Source organism: Amblyraja radiata, chromosome 2 (genome assembly GCF_010909765.2).
Source record: "Amblyraja radiata isolate CabotCenter1 chromosome 2, sAmbRad1.1.pri, whole genome shotgun sequence".
In the NCBI taxonomy this organism is placed as follows: Eukaryota; Metazoa; Chordata; class Chondrichthyes; order Rajiformes; family Rajidae; genus Amblyraja; species Amblyraja radiata.
In genome coordinates, this window is record NC_045957.1 from 5,944,850 (window position 1) to 5,965,482 (window position 20,633).

Here is a 20,633-nt window from a genome sequence, read left to right on the forward strand (position 1 = left end):
GTACTTGAGTTTGAACTGATTGTAACTTACGTATAGTACATCTGATCCATTTGGATAGCATGAAAAAGCTTTTCACTATACAGACAATATGTGACAATCATAAACCTAAATCTAAAATGTGAAACTTTTTAACTGAGAATAAACATTTTGTAAAGTATGCTGAAAAATTGCATATCAGTTGTCGTGGGTATCACCATGGTTGACTTGGCCAAGAAAAAAAACTTCAAAATGTACTAAAATTTAATGCAGCAGGGAATTCAGTTTGCTGATATCTGGAAGTTTGGCATAAAAGCTGACTTTGAATATGACTGAGAAAATATACCTCTACTAACAGTATCCTTCTGTGCTGAACAGTTGGATAAGATTTCTCCAATTTAACATTGTTTTCAAACTCATGTTGTAGTTTGCATAGAAGATAGACACAAAAAACTGGAGTAACTCAGCGGGTCAGACAGCATCTCTGGAGAAACGGAATAGGTGGCGTTTTGGGTTGAGACCCTTCTTCAGACTGTTTGCACATATCCATGCTTTCATAGGAATGGCCAGAATGCTGCTGGAGGTGTATTTGTTTATGTGGTTTGAGTGCACAGGTTGTATTAATGGTAGCAAATGTTTTGTTCAAGTGGTGTCCATTCTCGAGTTTCTATGTTCCTACTAGAACTCATAATATTGCAAAGCACTTTATTCCTTTTGTTGCAGAAACAACTTCACAATGAGTATTATGGAATCCATTTTAATCCCACTGACCATTTCCATTTTAATCTCGACTCCCTTGATTGATCGACCATTTCCAAGTCAAGAGTGTTTTATTGTCATATGTCACAGGATGGGACAATGAAATTCTTACTTGCTGCAGCACAACAGAATATGTGAATATGTAAACATAGTACATAACGGGGGAAAAGAAAAAGTTCAATAAATAACAATTATAGTGCAATAATAATATAGTCTTTTGCAGTTCAGAGCTCAGAGCTTATTTGTTGTTGTGTTTAATAGCCTGATGGCAGTAGGGAAGAAGCTGTTCCTGAACCTGGACGTTACATTTTTCAGGTTCTTGTACCTTCTTCCTGATGGCAATGGTGAGATGAGTATGCGGCCAGGATAGTGTGGGTCCTTGATTATTTTGGCTGCCTTTTTGAGGCAGTGACTACGATATATCCCTTCGACGGTGGGGAGGTGAAAGCCGGTGATGGACTAGGCAGTGGTCACAGCTTTATGCAGTCTTTTTTGCTCCTGGACTGGGTTCGAGTTGCCGAACCAGGCAACGATGCAACCAGTCAGAATGCTCTCTACCGTGCACCTGTAGAAGTTTAGGAGATTCCTCTTCGACATGCCGAATCTCCGTAAACTTCTCAGGAAGTAGAGTCGCTGATGTGCCTTCTTTAAAATTGCATCGGTGTGCTGGGTCAAGGAAAGATCTTCGGATCCATGACTGGAATGGGGCATTTGAGGTGCAGTATTTAGAAACATAGAAACGTAGAAACTAGGTGCAGGAGTTGGCCATTCGGCCCTTCGAGCCTGCACCGCCATTCAATATGATCATGGCTGATCATCCACTCAGTATCCTGTACCTGCCTTCTTTCCATACCCCCTGATCCCTTTAGCCACAAGGGCCACATCTAACTCCCTCTTGAATATAGCCAATGAACTGGCCTCAACTACCTTCTGTGGCAGAGAATTCCAGTGATTCACCACTCTCAGTGTGAAAAATGTTTTTCTCATCTCGGCCCTAAAAGATTTCCCCCTTATCCTTAAACTGTGACCCCTTGTTCTGAACTTCCCCAACATCGGGAACAATCTTCCTGCATCTAGCCTGTCCAACCCCTTAAGAATTTTGTAAGTTTCTATAAGATCCCCACTCAATCTTCTAAATTCTAGCGAGTACAAGCCGAGTCTATCCAGTCTTTCTTCATATGAAAGTCCTGACATCCCAGGAATCAGTCTGGTGAACCTTCTCTGTACTCCCTCTATGGCAAGAATGTCTTTCCTCAGATTAGGAGACCAAAACTGTACGCAATACTCCAGGTGTGGTCTCACCAAGACCCTGTACAACTGCAGTAGAACCTCCCTGCTCCTATACTCAAATCCTTTTGCAATGAATGCTAACATACCATTCGCTTTCTTCACTGACTGCTGCACCTGCATGCCTACTTTCAATGACTGGTGTACCATGACACCCAGGTCTCGTTGCATCTCCCCTTTTCCTAATTTAATGCTATTTATAACTGATCACACTTCATTCACTCTGTGAGACACTTTGCAGAAACACTATCAAAACAAATATTTTATTCATGAGATGCTGTAATTGAATGTCGCGAACTGCACCAAGGTTATAAGTGCTGATCTTTCACTTTGCCCTCCATCCCAGTTAAATATATTAACACGACTATTTATAGACCCAGTTTGCATCGAGCACTGTGACTGGCGGTCTTAAATTCCATTGCTATGACTGTCCTTGTTACAGGAAAACCTGTTGGGAAATGGGAACTGCAACTGGAGAGTGTACACATTATATACTAATAGACTTGTGCTTCTAATCTGCAAACGGTACACTTGGTTCTAAACAAAAGAAAATTGTGGAGATCAGGGAGCGGAACAAAGTGGAAATTTGATAGTTATTCAGGAGAAACAAGGAACTGCAGATGCCGGTTTACAAAATGATGCACAAAGGGGGTCAGCAGGCAGCATCTCTGGAAAATATGGATAGGTGACATTTCCGGTCAGGACCCTCTTTAGACTGATTATTGGGTAATTTGGTCAAATAATTTTGGAAATAGGTCTCGTTTGACCAGTGAGTATCTGATTAAATTAGATTTATTTCCTAAGAACAAAGGGAAAAACTTGGAGAAATGTTTTGTACTGAGATTTGTTGTGACATATGACGCCAGAAGTGAGTTTTAAAATTGCCGCCTTATAAAATCTGCCAAAAATATGTTTTTTAAATATTATGGGGTCGGCAAAGTCGGGGAAATGAAACAATGTGGGGTTTGACATAAGCATTGCTCTCTTCTTTCCGTGTTGTAAAATTCCGAAACACTTGAACAAACTGAATATATGTACATTTTCTATGATAAAAGTGTTTAAAATAGATACACTTTTCCCAGATTTGTGAGCTTTCACAGAGATTTTGTACAATATCACAGATCATATACAGCAAATGATTAGAGTAATTGTCTCTGAATTTTAATTTTGTACTATGTTTGAAGGAAAAATCCAGAACATATTACAATAAATGCCTTTCCAAAGAGCACAGTGGCCTCCGTCATTATTAAATGGAAGAACTTTGGAACCACCAGGACTCTTCATAGAGCTGGTCACCTGGAAGGGGCTTGGTCAGGGAGGTGACCAAGAACCAGATGGTCACTCTGACAGAGCTCCAGAGTTCCTCTGTGGAGATGGGAGAACCTTCCTGAAGGCCAACTATATCTGCGGCACTCAACCAATCAGGCCTTTATGGCAGAGTGGCCGGACAGAAGCCACTCCTCAGTAAAAGGCACATGACAGCCCGCTTGGAGTTTGCCAAAAGGGTTATTTTCTCTGGTGCACTGGCCTGATGAAACCAAGATTGAACTCTTTGGCCTGAATGCCAAGCGTCAAGTCTGGAGGAAAAGCAGGCACCGCTCATAATCTGGCCAATACCTTACCTACGGTAGACAAAAATGCTGGAGAAACTCAGCGGGTGAGGCAGCATCTATGGAGCGAAGGAATAGGTGACGTTTCGGGTTGAGACCCTTCTTCATCATGCTGTGAGGATGTTTTTCAGTGGCAGGAACTGGGAGACAAGTCAGGATTGAGGAAAAGATGAACGGAGCAAAATACAGAGAGATCCTTGATGATAACCTGCTCCAGAGCATTCTGGATCTCAGACTGGGGCGGAGGTCACCTTCTGACACGACACGACCTTAAGCACACAGTCAAGACAATGCAGCAGTGGCTTTGTGACAAGTCTGTGATTGTCCTTGAGTGGCCCAGCCTGAGTCTGGACTTGAACCCGATCGAATATCTCTGGAGGGACCTGAAAATAGCTGTGCATCGACGCTCCCCATCCAACCTGACAGTGTTTGAGAGGATCTGCAGAGAAGAATGAGATAAATTACCCAAATACAGGTGTGCCAAGCTTGTAGCGTCATACCCAAGAAGGCTTGAGGCTGTAATCGCTGCCAAAGGTGCCTCAACAAAGTACTGAGTAAAGGGTCTGAATACTTACGTAAATGTGATATTTCAGTTATTTCATTTAAATACTCTGCAAGCATTTCTAAATACCTGTTTACGCTTTTTTATTATGGGGTATTGTGTGCAGATTGATAATTAAAAAAAAAAAAGAATTTAATCAATTTTAGAATGAGGCTGTAACGTATGAAAATGTGGAAAAAGTGAAGGGGTCTGAATACACTCTAAATGCACTGTACCTTTTACCTGATGCGAGAGGGGAGAAGAGGGAATGTCCTGGGTGCGACTTGTCCTTGATTATGCTGCCTCTATTCCCATGAGGCTGAGGGGTGACCTTATAGAGATCTAAGATCGGGACGACAGATGGCACAATGGGCTAAGTGTTCGGCTGGCAACCGGAAGGTAGCCGGTTCGAATCCCGCTTGGAGTGCATACTGTCGTTGTGTCCTTGGGCAAGACACTTCACCCACCTTTGCCTGTGTGTGAATGTGTGTGAGTGATTGGTGGCGGTCGGAGGGGCCGTAGGCGCAGAATGGCAGCCACGCTTCCATCAGTCTGCCCCAGGGCAGCTGTGGCTACAGAAGTAGCTTACCACCACCGAGTGTGACTGAGGAGTGAATGAATAATGCGATGTACTTACTTCCCCTTTAACTCCATCTTTATACTCCCAATTTGTCAACCCCTCCCCCCCCCCCCCCCACTATTTAGTTTAAACCCACACGCGTAGCACTAACAAACCTGCCTGCCTCCCACTGCAGTTAAGGTGTAACCCGTCCCTTTTGTACAGGTCACCCCTCCCCCAGAAGAGATCCCAGTGGTCTATGTCTAAATCCTTGCTCCCTGCACCAGTCCCCCAGCCACACATTCAGATCCCCTATCTCCCTGTTCCTGTCCTCACTAGTACGAGGTACTGGAAGCAATCCAGAGATAACCACCCTAGAAGTCCTGCATTTCAGTCTTCTTCCAAACTCTCTAAACATACGTTGCAGACCTCCTTCCTCTTCTTCCCGACGTCGTTTGTGCCCACGTGCACAACTACTTCCGGCTGTTCACCTTCTCTCGAGGATGTTCTGAAATCGGTTTGTGATATCTTGAACCCTAGCACCAGGGTTCCATCCTCGAGTCTTGCCTGCCGCCTCAGAATCTCCAGTCTGTACCCCAAACAATGGTGTCACCCACCACTATAGCTCTGCCCGACGTCGGTCTCGCCAGTCGAGTTTCATCGCTAGGATTGGAACCACCGACCTGTCCGCCACTTGGACTGGAAGTGTCATCTGCCCCGACAACTCCCAAAAGGATGTACCTGTTTTCATTTGGCACAGCCACTGGAGTCTCCTGCACTCCACGGTTACTTCCCTTTCTCCCAGACACCCACCTTCGCTCTTCCTGTATCCTTGGCGTGACAACCTCACTGTAGGTCCTGTCCACGAAACTCTCGTTTTCCCGGATGGCCCGGAGGTCATCCAGCTGCTTCTCCAGTTCCCCAATACGTTCATTCAGGAGCTCCAACGGGACACAATTTCAGCAGTCTCGAGTCAACAAAATCATTAATCATCAAGCATTTTAAGCAGTGTTTCCACTTTGAAGGAAATTTCCCGAGATTTGGGAAATTCTGGTTGTCTTTGGGTCATTTTAGGGAAATTGAATAATTTCATGGAAATTTCCGCATCCGGCCCGCGAAGAGGTGTAAAGGGCCTGTCCCACTTGGGCGTAATTTGCGTGCAATTTACGCAACATTCACGCATCACGACACACGCGTCGTGATGCGCGCATGGTGTGCATTGCGCGCGCATGGTGTGTGGTGACGTAGGGAGTGATGTGCGGTCACGCGGCGCCCCAGGATCTTGGGATGTACAAAATCTTCGAGTGCCATCTGTGTGATGCGCAAAGGACGCTCAAGTGGGACAGGCCCTTAAAGATAATACACACAGCCCTGCCGGTTTGGCGCTCAAATGTTTAAACAGAGCGCTGTCAGTTTAATTCGTGGGAATTTAAACGAAGAGCTGTCGGCTTCAGCGCGATGGGTTCTAAATATAGCGCCACTGGTTGCAGCACTATGGGCTTTAAACATAGCGCTATGGGTCACAGCCAGTGGGTTTCAATCCACCCCCCACACTTCTGGAGACCTGATATCATTTGGAATTCTCATTCTAAGTGGAAGTTGAGCCTTTGATTATTTTTCAGGCAGTGTGAAAAGTTACCAGTGGGCGTTGAGATTGCAGTTACATTGGGATTGGTCTTGATCTTACAGAACGGTGGGTGGGCTCAAGGGGCCAGGAGGGAGGCGTGGAGAGAGGAGGAGAGAGGGAGGGAGGGAAAGAGGGAGAAGGAGGGAGGAATGGAGGGAGAGGGAGGGAGAGAAAGAGAGAGAGAGAGAGGGAACGAAGGAGGGAGAGTGGGAGGGAGAGAGCAGAGACTGAGACACATGAGAGCAGGTTGGAAAAAATGACAAAAGCTGTTGTCGGCAATGAAAGCTGCCTTGCATAACACTATACAAGTGAGTAACAGAAGCAGGCAAATACGGTGTAGTTACATAGATCTGTTTTGCCTTGTTCTTCTTTGTGTTAACGTGTGTCCACGAATGAATCATTTTTGAAAATTTCAGGAAATACCATCAAATTCGGAATTTTAAGGACATTTTTTTTTTTGGAAGTACCCTGTACTGAATTTAAGTCAGTTACTGGGGTCAAGGAAAGAGCACGGCCATGTTTCCACCAACCTTTCCACCACTACGCACAAGAAGCACATGAAGCGCAAGACGCCATTGTATGCAGGTGCTGAGAAGTGGCCGAACAATTTCTAATCTTGTGATGTGGACTTGATAAGAAGAAGATGAAGTCTGTTTTTTTTACATGGAGTGGAGGAGGGGCAAGATCAAATGAGGAACCAATTTCAGATGCAGTCTGAAATTAAGGGCTTAGTATATGGAGCTGAGATTTTGATTGAACAGAACATACAATCGGAGTCTGTCTGTTATATCAGGTCTCCAGAATTGTGGGGGTGGATTGAAACTCACTGGCTGAATCGTGGCCATTGAAAATGCTATTTGCTAATGGACCAATGCGTGTTTTTGGGCGGTGGGGGGGAGTTGCAAATGTAATGACAGAGTGAAGCAAGATAGTGGTCAGATATTACCGTACACAATCCCTCTTCTTCCTTTGTGGGAAATGTAGAAGTCGTTTGGGCTAAGTTATTATAAATTCTGCACATTTGCTTTTTGAAACATGCTTAATCTGAAGTTAGTGATCTTTCATTTGCATATGATGAAATACGCCTGTTGGTTGGGAAAGAAATGACATCAGCCTAGGCTAATGTTTATTGCAAACTGAATCAAACTGAATCCAAGGGACATCAAAGAGGTGGATAGTAGTTCAGCGCTGCTCTCTGCTTGTGGTACGATGATTCAGTTGCCTGATAACAGCTGGGAAGAAACTGTCCTTGATTATGCTGCTGGCCTTGCGGAGTTATAAATGGAACCAGCATAATCAAGGACGAGTCGCACCCTGGCCACTCCCTCTTCTCCTCTCTCCCATCAGGCAAAAGGTACAGAAGTGTGAAAACGCACACCACCCGAGTCCGGGACAGTTTCTTCCCAGCTGTTATCAGGCAACTGAATCATCCTACCACAACCAGAGAGCAGCGCTGAACTACTATCTACCTCTTATGTGACCCTCGGACTATCCTTGATCGGATTTTACTGGCCTTACCTTGGACTAAACGTTATTCTGTACACTTTACACTGTAAATGGATTGATTATAAGCATGCATTGTCTTTCTGTTGACTGGTTAGCACGCAATAAAAAGCTTTTCACTGTACCTTGCTTGGTACACGTGGCAATAAACTAAACTGAACTGAAATAAACCACCAACACAACCAGAAAACCTAGGTTGATTTGTGTGATGGCCTGGGCTGTGCCCACAATTCGCTGCAATTTCTTACGGTTCTGGATGGAGCAGTTCCTGACATCTCAAGGCTTTTCCATAATCTACAATGCCCAGACCGGGAATGCGGTGGAATACACTTTCCTTGCCTGGATGAGTGCATTTCGGGGTGGGGGTGGGGAGGAGAGGGAGGGGAAGAAACACTCAAGGCCCCATCCCGATCAAAGCAGCCTCAATTGCCAGCTAATGCACCACCTTAAAGTCATTTGTTTCTATCATTCGTACACAGAGGGTGGTAGGTATATGGGATCATCTCTCAGAGGAAGTGGTTAAGGCAGGTACAACCACAATATTTAAAAGGTATTGGGCAGGTACAAATAGGAAATGTTTAGTGGGATAGGTCAAATGTAAGCAAATGGGACTAACTTAGATGGACATCTTGGTCGGTATGGACATGTTGGACTGAAGGGACTGTTTCTGTGGTCTATGACTAGGGGTGCCTGGAATGCACTGCCAGGAGAGATGCATTTAAATTTATGCCACATGGTCTGATTTCAGACTGGCCCTCACAGTGTGTTTCCGTCTATCCTATCAGCTCTACTTAATTCCATTAATAATTAACCTTTTAGATTGCAAGTACAGCCCTATTTGCTCTAATCTCCCCTTGAAAGTTAATTGGGTCGACGTGTCATTCACATTGCACTCCCTCAAAGCCGATATATCTTCAGAGATGTGATGTTCAAATATCCTCAATCTGACTAGGCCTATTAACAGTAATAGCATATACAATTCAATGTACCAGTTGATTTTATTTTTATATCTTTCTATTTACAAAAAGGCACTGCTGGCTTTTTTTTTACTATGAGCAAGTACTTGTTCAATGTTTAATGAATCCAAATTGGATAATCTCATTTTTGGCATTGAAATCTAGCTTACCACTTTTTTTTGATATTGTGTTATTTAGTTCTTCAGCATAAAACATAGAACAGTACAGAAAACAAACTGACCCTTTAGCCCACATGTCTGTGTCGATCATGATGCCAATTTCTATATAATTAAAAGTCTTTGTCTTGTTTGTGCCCACGATGTGTCAATCTGGTTAATTCCTATCTTCTTCCAAACGCTTGGCCACAGCCTTCCCATTTTTCACACATCCTACTCACATTTTTCCCGTTGGCAATAAACATCCTCCCGTCACATTTCCACCGATATTTCCGAAGTTATTAATTGTTGAAATGTTGAAAAACAGCCTGATTTCTTCAAAGTCACCCATTTCAGAAAAATAATAATCCGAGTGACGTCACAATGCACTCGCAAGGCAAGACGAGCCACTCCGGGAGGGAGGGGCACTCCAGAGTGTGCAGAGTGCCACACCCCCTGCCCCCTCCCCTCCGGGTTATTCATGATTAAAGTTTTTAAAAAAGCCAAACTGGTTGCGTTGGAGGAACGGGTGAGTGCTGGAATATTGCGTTGGGGAGCAGACCAACGGGTTTGCACTTGGTCTAGTTTAAACTAATTCCTTCCCCCTGCACATGGTGTTTATCCCTCTATTCCCTGCTTGTTCATGTCTATCTAAATGTTGTTTAAACATTGCAGTCAAATCTGTTTCCATCAACTCCCCTGGCAGGGTATTCCAAGCACCTACCGTCTTCTATATATTAAAAAAATGTGCCTTGCGCATCTTTCATTTGAAATTTCCACCCAGAGTAGACTCTGTTGACCCTATCTGTGCCTCTCATGATTTTACAAACTTTTATCGTCAGCCTTCAATACTTCAGAGAAAACAAAGCAAATTTGTCCAGCCCTCTCCTTGCATCAATTTCCCAATGGGATAAATATTGTATAGTAGCCAATATTCTCTAATCCAGGCAACATCACGGTGAACCTCTTCTGCACCCTCTCCAAAGCTTCCACATCCTTCCTGTAAAGATGAAATCTGATCTTCACACAATACACTAAATATGGCCTAATCAAAATTTTATACAGATGCAACATGACCTCCCAATTTTTATACTCGTCGTCCTGATTAATAAAGGAAAGTATACCGTACACCACCTTTATAACTATCTACTTGTGTTGCCACTTTCGGGGAATTATGGACTTGGACCACAAGATCCCTCTGTACAGTAATTCTCCTAAGGGTCGTTCTACTTACTATAATCTTTCATCTACATTTGGCTTCCCAGAATGCGGCGTCTCACATTTATCTGGATTAAACTCCATCTGATACACAAAATACTGGAGTAACTCAGCGGGCCAGGTAGCAACTCTGGAGGGAAGGAATGGGTGATGTTTCGGGTCGAGACCCTTCTTCAGTCTGAAGAAGGGTCTCGATCTCAGGAGTTACTCTAGCATTTTGTGTCAATTTTCGATTTAAACCAGCATCTGCAGTTCCTTCCTGCACATTTAAACTCCACCTGCCTTAGCAACTGATCTACATTGTGCTGTATCTTTTTGAGAACTTCCTCACTATCCGCAGCTTTGCCAATTTTCATGTCGTTTGCAAACTTACCAATGAGTCTGCCTACATTTTCATCCAAGTCCTTTTATATTACACACATCAGAGGTCCCAGCAATGATCCCTGTGGAAGATCACTGGTCACAGTTTTCTAGTCTGAATAACATCCCTCCACCACTACCCTCGTCTTCTATCGTCAAACCAATTTTAGATCCAACCTACCAAAGCTATGCAGGACTTATGGGAAAACCTAGACATGTAGCAGTCACCCAGCCGGTTAATAAACACATTGTACAATTACAGCTGCAACAGTTACAGATCCTTGCCCATTTGACACATGTCCCTTATCAACACTTCACTTCCTGCAGTCCAACTGACTTCCAAAGGTTTTCACTTTTAGCTAGGTCCCTGAGCTTTAATGAGTGTGATCCAGACTGTTTACCCTCCTACCATCCGGGAGGCACTACAGGTCTCTCCGTTGCCGGACCAGCAGGTCCAGGAACAGCTTCTTCCCTGCGGCTGTTACATTACTTAACTCTGTACCTCGGTGATTGGCAGTCACCCCCACCCCACCGGACACTCCTTCCACCAGAAAAAATTGCACTACTACGACTGTATGTGCGTAAATATATTTATTGCTCATATTCTATGTCGCTCTTCTAGGGAGATGCTAACTACATTTCGTTGTCTCTGTACTGTACACTGCACAATGACAATAAAGTTTGAATCTGAATCTGAATCAATGTGTAAGGATATAATATAGCTGCTGAAATTTGGCATGAGCTTATAGCAGGGAAGGTCAGTCAGAAATAGGCAAAAGCTGGCAAAGGCATTAGTGAGCCTTTCAGCTGCCCTTGGTTGGAGACATGGGGTTGGAATCTTTCATTAAGGTTTGGGATTTTGTTTGATGAAGATGCTTGCCAGTGGCCTCACTAAGCCCAACTTGGCAGTGGGAAGGGAGCCTTGGGTGGGAGGGAAAGTTGGAGAGGGTTACGATGGAAGGTGGAGGTTGGGTCTGATGGCTAAACCCGCCAGGAGCCAGAATATGTCTGGAGTGTGTGAGAGATTTGCTTGGAATTTATAGGGATGGAAACGTTTAGCATGCTAGATTTTCTAAAATGTTTTCCCTCTTCAGCTTAGATTTTGATTGAAAGTTCGTAGACATTCATAGACGTACAAACTAATAATGTCTTGGTGAGTGATCATGGCAAACAACAACTTTTTACCTTGAGCAGCTGGTCGAGCTGTGCCTCACAGCGCCAGAGACCTGGGTTTGATCCTGACCTCTCGTACTGTGTGTAGAGTTTGCACGTTCTCCCTGTGACCGTGTGGTTTCCCTCCAGGTGCTCTGGTTTCCTCCCAGATCCCAAAGACGTGCAGGTTTATTGGTTAACTAGCCTCTGTAAATTGCCACTAGTGTGTAGGAAGTGGTCAATAAAAAGTGGGATGACATAGAACTTGTGTGAGCTGTTAATCGATAGTCAGCATGGAATTGGTGGGCTTAAGAGCCTGTTTCCATGCTGCACAGTGGCCTCCATAATGTTTGGGACAAAGACCATTTATTAAATTATTTGCCTCTGTACTCCACAATTTGAGATTTGTAATAGAAAAACATCACATGTGGTTAAAGTGCACATTGTCAGATTTTAATAAAGGCCATTTTTCTACACTTTGGTTTCAACATGTAGAAATGACAGCAGAGTTTATACATAGTCCCCCCCATTTCAGGGCACCATAATGTTTGGGACACAGCAATGTCATGTAAATGAAAGTAGTCATGTTTAGTATTTTGTTGCATATCCTTTGCATGCAATGACTGCTTGAAGTCTGCGATTCATGGACATCACCAGTTGCTGGGTGTCTTCTCTGGTGATGCTCTGCCAGGCCTGTATTGCAGCCATCTTTAGCTTATGCTTGTTTTGGGGGCTAGTCCCCTTCAGTTTTCTCTTCAGCATATAAAAGGCATGCTCAATTGGGTTCAGATCGAATGATTGACTTGGCCACTCAAGAATTTACCATTTTTTAGCTTTGAAAAACTCCTTTGTTGCTTTAGCAGTATGTTTGGGATCATTGTCTTGCTGTTAAATGAACCGCCGGCCAATGAGTTTTGGGCATTTATTTGAACTTGAGCAGATAGGATGTGTCTATACACTTCAGAATTCATTATGCTACTACCATCAGCAGTTGTATCATCAATGAAGATAAGTGAGCCAGTACCTTCAGCAGCCATACATGCCCAGGCCATAACACCCCCACCACCGTGTTTCACAGATAAGATGGTATGCTTTGGATCCTGGGCAGTTCCTTCTCTCCTCCATACTTTGCTCTTGCCATCACTGATATGTTAATCTTTGTCTCATCTGTCCACAAGACCTTTTTCCAGAACTGTGGTTGCTCTTTTAAGTCCTTCTTGGCAAACTGTAACCTGACCATCCTATTTTTGCGGCTAACCAGTGGTTTGCATCTCGCAGTGTAGTCTCTGTATTTCTGTTCATGAAGTCTTCTGCAGACAGCGGTCATTGACAAATCCACACCTGACTCCTGAAGAGCGTTTCTGATCTGTCAGACAGGTGTTTGGGGATTTTTCTTTATTATAAAGAGAATTCTTCTGTCATCAGCTGTGGGGATCTTCCTTGGCCTGCCAGTCCCTTTGCGATTAGCAAGCTCACCGGTGCTCTCTTTCTTCTTAATGATGTTCTAAACAGTTGATTTTGGTAAGCCTAAGGTTTAGCTGATGTCTCTAACAGTTTTATTCTTGTTTCTCAGTCTCATAATGGCTTCTTTGACGTTCATTAGCACAACTTTGGTCCTCATGTTGATAAACAGCAATAAAAGTTTCCAAAGGTGATGGAAAGACTGGAGGAAAGACTAGGTGCTGAGAGCTCTCTTATACCTGCATTAAGGAGGCATTTAAACACACCTGAGCAATTACAAACACCTGTGAAGGCACGTGACCCAAACATTATGGTGCCCTGAAATGGGGGGACTATGTATAAACACAGCTGTAATTTCTACATGGTGAAACCAAAATGTATAAAAATGGCTTTTATTAAAATCTGACAAAGAGCACTTGATTTTGTGATTTTGAAAACCACATGTGATTTTTACTATTACAAATCTCAAGTTATGGACTACAGAGGCAAATAAATAAGGGTCTGAAGAAGAGTTTCGACCCGAAACGTGGCCTTTTTCCTCCATTCCATAGATGCTGCCTCACCCGCTGAGTTTCTCCAGCATTTTTGTCTACCTTCGATTTTCCAGCATCTGCAGTTCCTTCTTAAGCAAATAAATAAGTGATGGGTCTTTGTCCCAAACATTACGGAGGACAATGTATATCAAAACTCAATTGAAAGAGTGACTCAGGAAATAACTGAGTTGGACATTTCAGGTATGGAAATAAATTGGATTAATCGGAGAATAGAAACGCAAGCAGAAATATTAAATTTAGTAAATCTTCAACTATTAACATTATGGGGAGCAATGTTCTTCCACAAGAGGTTGTGAAATCGTGTTTAAAAAAAAAAAACAAGGTTATACTTGCACTAAGGTACACAAAAATGCTGGAGAAACTCAGCGGGTGCAGCAGCATCTATGGAGCGAAGGATTCTCCCCGCCTCCCCCTATCAGTCTGAAGAAGGGTTTTGGCCCGAAACGTTACCTATTTCCTTCGCTCCGTTGATGCTGCTGCACCCGCTGAGTTTCTCCAGCATTTTTGTGTCCCTTCGATTTTCCAGCATCTGCAGTTCCTTCTTGTATACTTACACTAAGCTGAGTTTATCATCAAATACAACAAGTTCTTAACTTCCTGAGGCTGCAGGAGTTGTTTGATGATGAAGTGATAACTTCCCCAACAACCGGCGGCGGCTTTATCTGTTCTCCACATTTTGTTGCAGAGTTAACATCTCAAGTGCTGTTGTTGTATTAAATAGTGCAATTTTAACAGCAATCTGTTGGTTTTCACTTTAACTAGCAACATCAGACAGAGTGGCAAGGGTGTGGGGAGATACAGTTGGCAGAATCAATTCTATTGTCGGGCAAAGCCTGCCAGCAGCCAGGTCTGCCAGCCAGTGAAAAATCTCCCAGGACTATTTTCCAGTACTTCCATTTTAAGGCTGTCAATTTAGTGGGCTCTTGAGTGTGACATAATGTTTTTTTTTAACTTAAATGAGGACATGCCATTAAGGTATTCAACATGGTGTTACCATGGAGATACACGAGACTGCAGATGTTGGTATCCTGAACAAAACTCAAAGTGCTGGAGGAATATGGTGGGTCAGGCTGCATCTATGGAAGGAATGGAGTAACAACTTTTCGGGTTGGGACCTTTGAGTCCGGAGGGTTGAGAAAGCTGGAAAAAAGAGGTGGGGGAGGGACAAAGCCTGGCTCTGTAGATGCAGGTGAAGCAGGGGGAGGAGGTGCTTTACAGTAAGAGGCATAGGCTAGAGATGAAAAGGATGTCAAAGATTAGTGGTGAAATGTAAAGCCAGAGGGAGGGATATGGGTGGAGATGGACAGGGGGTGAAGAGTGGAGATAAAAGGGAAATTGGGTTTTTGTACTAGGGAGATGAGCATATGGACGAGTGTAAAGGGGCGAGTGTAAAGGGGTACACAAAATTGCTGGGGAAACTCAGCGGGTGCAGCAGCATCTATGGAGCGAAGGAAATAGGCGACGTTTCGGGCCGAAACCCTTCTAGCAATTTTGTGTACCTTCGATATTCCAGCATCTGCAGTTCCCTTTTGAACACCGAGTGTAAAGGGGCAGTCTGGTTTAGAGGAGTAGGAGATGGTGGGAGAAATGTGTGGCGGGTGGGGGGGGGCAGGCTAAAGGGAGGGGGGATATTATTTGAAATTGGATAATTCAATGTTGATACCGTTGGGTTGTAAGCTACCCAAACATGAGGTGCTCTTTGTACTTTGGTTTTTGTACTTTCATGGTCCAGTTTACTCAGTATATTTATTAACTAATCCAGGAATCTAATGTGCCTGTAAACCTGCAGCAAGTAAGAATTTAATTGTTTGGTTATATAACCGGTACATACATTCTTGTTACTTCTGCCATGAATTGCCTTGCAAATTTCCCCAAAAGATTTTGAGGCTGTTGTGTACTCTCATTGAAACTGTTGAATGACTTGTGCTGCAGATTTGTTCATGCGCTATGCTTCATGTTCTCTCCTCTACTCAAACGCTGCAGGGTGGAGGGAAATAAATGACATGTTTGTGTGGCAGCAGAGACCTGTGAGGTTCACACGTGACCCATTGTTCCATGAGTATAATCCATTCATGTGACTCTTTGAACTGATAAACTCAGATTAGAATGTTTAATTGATTTCTGCATCATTTATTTTCCACATAGTCAGAGAGAGAGAGAGAGAGAACATCGATGACATGGTTACTTTTTTTCACCGATGCTATGTTTATCTGCCTTGACAGTCTCGTGATGCTTACTAAAGCACTGGGCTCAGTTCTTTCATTAATTTACCCGGCAAAACACAGGCTTTGCTTTATGCCGAGTAACCACTGCAGTTGCAGCAGGGGTTTTGCCCTAATGAAAAGGGGCTTGCATTTGGCTTGGCAGACGACATATTTGCATTCAGAAATGTATGGACTGATTGGAGAGAATCATTGTGGTGTTGTGTCTGGGAATTCGTCTTTCTCAAATTTGATTTGAGTTTCTTTTGAGAAGATGACTACAGAAGATGGCATATCTTCAGCCTGAGCCTGGAGAGGGTTACTGTGATGTGGAAGACATCCTGCCTGGTCCTGAACCAAAGAGGATGTGCCCCAGCTCTTCCAATGACTACAGACCTGTGGCGCTGACTTCACACATCATGAAGTCCCTGGAGAGGCTGGTGCTCACTCATCTGCGACCCCTGGTAAACCCTACCTGGACCCCCAGCAGTTCGCTTACCAAACAAAGATGGGGGTTGAGGATGCCTTCATCCACCTGCTCCATTGCTCCTAAGAAAGACTGGATAGGCTCGGCTTGCACACGCTAGAATTCAGAAGATTGAGGGGGGATCTTATAGAAACTTACAACATTCTTAAGGGGTTGGACAGGCTAGATGCAGGAAGATTGTTCCCGATGTTGGGGAAGTCCAGAACTAGCGGTCACAGTTTTAGGATAAGAGGGAAGTCTTTTAGGACCGAGATGAGAAAATCATTTTTTACACAGAGAGTGGTGAATCTGTGGAATTCTCTGCCACAGAAGGTAGTTGAGGCCAGTTAATTGGCTATATTTAAGAGGGAGTTAGATGTGGCCCTTGTGGCTAAAGGGATCAGGGGGTATGGGGAGAAGGCAGGGATGGGATACTGAGTTGGATGATCAGCCATGATCATATCGAATGGTGGTGCAGGCTCGTAGGGCCGAATGGCCTACTCCTGCACCTATTTTCTATGTTTCTATGCTCACATGGATAAGCCGGGAAGCATTGTGAGAGTCATGTTTTTTTTATTTTGCCAGTGCTTTTAAGTAAAAGCCCTTAACACCATCTGGCCTGCACTGCTAGGGAGCAAACTGACAAAGTTGCGGGTGGATGCTCCATTGGTGTCCTGGGTCACCAACCACCTGACTGGACGACCACAATATGTCAGGCTACAGAACTGTGTCTCGGACATGGTGTGAGCAACACAGGGGACCCACAGGGGACAGTTCTCTCTCCCTTCCTGTTCACCTCGGACTTCAGATATTACTCCATCTCCCGCCCACTGCAGACGTTTTCAGATGACTCTGCAATTGTGGGTTGCATCAGTGAGGGGAAGGAATTAATATAGACATGTTAACGACTTTGTTGAGTGGTGTGGGCTAAATCACTCAGCTCAACACCGACAAGACTAATGAGTTGGTGGTGGACTTTAGGAGGAGAGGGACACCCCTTGTCCCCTGTCTACATCAATGGTGTGGATGTGCAGTTTACCAGGGACTACAAATACCTTGGAGTGTACCTGGACAGTAAACTGGACTGGTCCAGGAACGCTGAGGCCCTGAACAAGAAGGGACGGAGCCGGCTGTACTTATTGAGAAGGCTCCGCTCCTTTAACGTCTGCAGTAAGATGCTGCAGATGTTCTACCAATCGGTGGTAGCCGGTGCCATCTTCTTCACTGTCATGTGCTGTGGCAGCAGGGCGAAGGCTGCAGACGCCAACAGGATCAACAAGCTCATCAGGAAGGCTGGCTCCATCCTGGGGGTGGAGTTGGATTCATGGGAGGTGGTCTTGGAGGGAAGGATGCTCCTCAAACTGCGGAGCATCCTGGACAATACAGCTCACCCCCTCCATAACACATGGGTCAACTTGAGGAGCACCTTCAGCAACAGACTGGTTCCATGAAGATGCAGGACAGAACTCCACAGGAGATCCTTCTTCCCTGTGGCTATCAAACTTTAAAACTCCTCCCCCTTCTGTCATGGGCTAGACTGAGACTGACTCCCCTCCCCCCTCTTCAATCTTTGCACATCCCCCAAGCCTTTCCACTCGTCACTTTAATTGCATGTTTCATGTTTATTTTATGACTGCTGGCAGATCAATTTCCCTCCTGAGATAAATAAAGTTATATTGTATCATAAAGGGATAGATGAGGGCTGAGCTGTAGACATTGTCAACGTGGGCTTTGGCAAGGCCCTGCACAGTAGGCTGGTTTGGAAGATTGTCGCGTGGGATCCAGGGTGAGCCAGCCAATTGCATCCAAAATTGTCTCGGTCGTTCCAGGCAGTGTGGTAGTGGAGGGTTGATATTCAGACTGGAGGACTGTGACCAGTGGTGTGCCGCAGGGATCTGTGCTAGGTCCACTATGGTTTGTCATCTATTTTAATGATGTGGAAGAGAATGTAGGTGGCATGATGGACAAGTTTGCAGAGAATACCAACATTAGCGGTATTGTGGACAGCGGAGAGGGTTGCAACAGGACATTGATTAACTGGGAAAGTGGGCAAAGGATCGACATGTGGAATTAACTTGGACCAGCGCGATTGAAATGCATTTTGGAAAGTTGGTGACTGGATACTGCATGTTGTTGAAGAGTGAGACCTTGGGGTACAAGTACATAGTTCTCTGAAAATGGAGCATGGGTACATAGGGTCGTGAAGAAGGCGTACGGCAAGGCTTGCTTCATCGGCCAAGGCACTGAGTATAAAAGTTAGGACATCATGTTATTGTTGGTGAGACTGCACCTAGAGTACTATGTGCAGTTCTGGTCACCATACTTTTGGAAGAATGGATTAAAGGGAATCTAAGGAGCAAGAATTGTGGATCTATGAATGAAGCCACCAAAAGAGGCAATAGGGGCAGGAACAATTGGATTAAAAAAAAACATTTGAACATGTACCTGGATAGGAAAGGTTTAAATAGATATGGGCCAAATGGAATTAGCTAATATAAGCATTTTGGTTGGCATGGATGAATTGGGCCAAAGGGCCTGATTCTGTGTGGTGTAACTCCATGAATCTGAGGCTGTGTTTTTAAACTTGAATGTTTTAAATTTGCAGGAAGCAAGAAGACAATGGTTTATGATCAAACTGAAGTTCTTGTGTCTAAATTTTAATGGAGAAAAAAATTTCAACTTCTGTTTTGCCATCATGAATTACATGTAATAGTGACAATATTTGTAATGAAAGTCAGTATTTGAATGTTTGCATTTTATTCACAATCCTATAATCATTTTGATACAGATTGTTGACTTAGCAATACTTTCTGTCGGTTTTCCAATGACAGGTCCAAGCTAAGTATGACATCATGGACACAAGGAATTGCAGATGCTGGAATTTTGAGCAAAATACAAGGTGTTGGAGGAATTCAGTGGGTCAGGCAGCATCTGTGGAGGGAATGAACAAATGACATTTTGGGTTCGGTGAGAAGAAGGGACACGACCCAGAATGTCGCCTATCCATTCCCTCCACAGATGTCACCTAACCTGATGAGTTCCTCCAGCACTTTGTGTTTGTTTTATTGATTGTTGTCTTCACTTATGAATTAATTAGACTTCTTCTTGCTTTGTAGGTGAAGGATAAAGATCGGTGTTGTTGATGATGTCCCAGGAGAAGGCATACCTGGTCTCAGGAGATCCACAGCAGCCTCCATATCCACAGAACGAGATGTCTTTTGGAAACGAACACTTTCCACAACAGCCTCCACCGTACGGGCAGCCGGCTTTTCCTCCCGCTAACTACGGGCAGCCTGGATTTCCACCGGCTAATTATGGACAGCCTCCGTACCCAGTCGCAGGCTATGGGCAGCCTCCCTTTCCACCGATGGCCTATGGGCAGCCTGACATGCCGCAAGGATCATTTGGAGAGCCGCCACAACCGGTGTATCCACAGGCACCATTCCACCAGCCACCCATGCCACCACCTCCCATGATGCACGCAAATGGTAAGAGTTTCCATCTTTCAAATGTTTCAGTCATTTTACTTCTTTCACTTTCCTTTTTACTTGGGATTTTAACTGCGATCTGCATTCTTGTGGCGTGCAGTCTGCAGCCTGTAGTTTGCTGCAAACAAATGTTGGCTCATTTTGATGGATCGCTTTATCTTTGTTAGAAGAAATATAAATGTATATACATAACCATATAACAATTACAGCACGGAAACAGGCCATCTCAGCCCTACAAGTCCTTGCCGAACAATTATTTTCCCCTAGTCCCATCTACCTGCACTCAGACCATAACCCTCCATTCCTTTCCCATCCATATAACTATCCAATTTATTTTTAAATGATAAAATCAATCCTGCCTCCACCACTTCCACTGGAAGCTCATTTCACACAGCTACCACTCTCTGAGTAACGAAGTTCCCCCTCATGTTACCCCTAAACTTCTGTCCCTTAATTCTGAAGTCATGTCCTCTTGTTTGAATCTTCCCTAGGAAAGATGGGAAAAGCTTGTCCACGTCAACTCTGTCTATCCCTCTCATCATTTTAAAGACCTCTATCAAGTCCCCCCTTAACCTTCTGCGCTCCAGAGAATAGACCTAACTTATTCAACCTTTCTCTGTAACTTAGTTGCTGAAACCCAGGCAACATTCTAGTAAATCTCCTCTGTACTCTATTTTGTTGACATCCTTCCTATAATTGGGCGACCAAAATTGTACACCATACTCCAGAATTGGTCTCACCAATGCCTTGTACAATTTTA

At 44.2% G+C, this 20,633-nt stretch overlaps 1 protein-coding gene across 3 annotated transcripts in view; it reads left to right on the top strand.

The window, feature by feature from the left end:
- The window catches only part of grina (glutamate ionotropic receptor NMDA type subunit associated protein 1), a 79,422-nt gene that overhangs the window by 31,071 nt on the left and 27,718 nt on the right, over window positions 1–20,633 (top strand). For 2 of the 3 annotated variants that reach the window (XM_033041131.1, XM_033041123.1), the window contains exon 2: window positions 19,502–19,873. In XM_033041131.1, the coding sequence (XP_032897022.1) occupies window positions 19,528–19,873 (346 nt within the window). In that variant the 5' untranslated portion in view covers window positions 19,502–19,527. Of the gene's footprint in view, window positions 1–5,839; window positions 5,855–19,501; window positions 19,874–20,633 lie in introns of those variants that run through there. The other variant, XM_033041141.1, reaches the window with a different exon arrangement.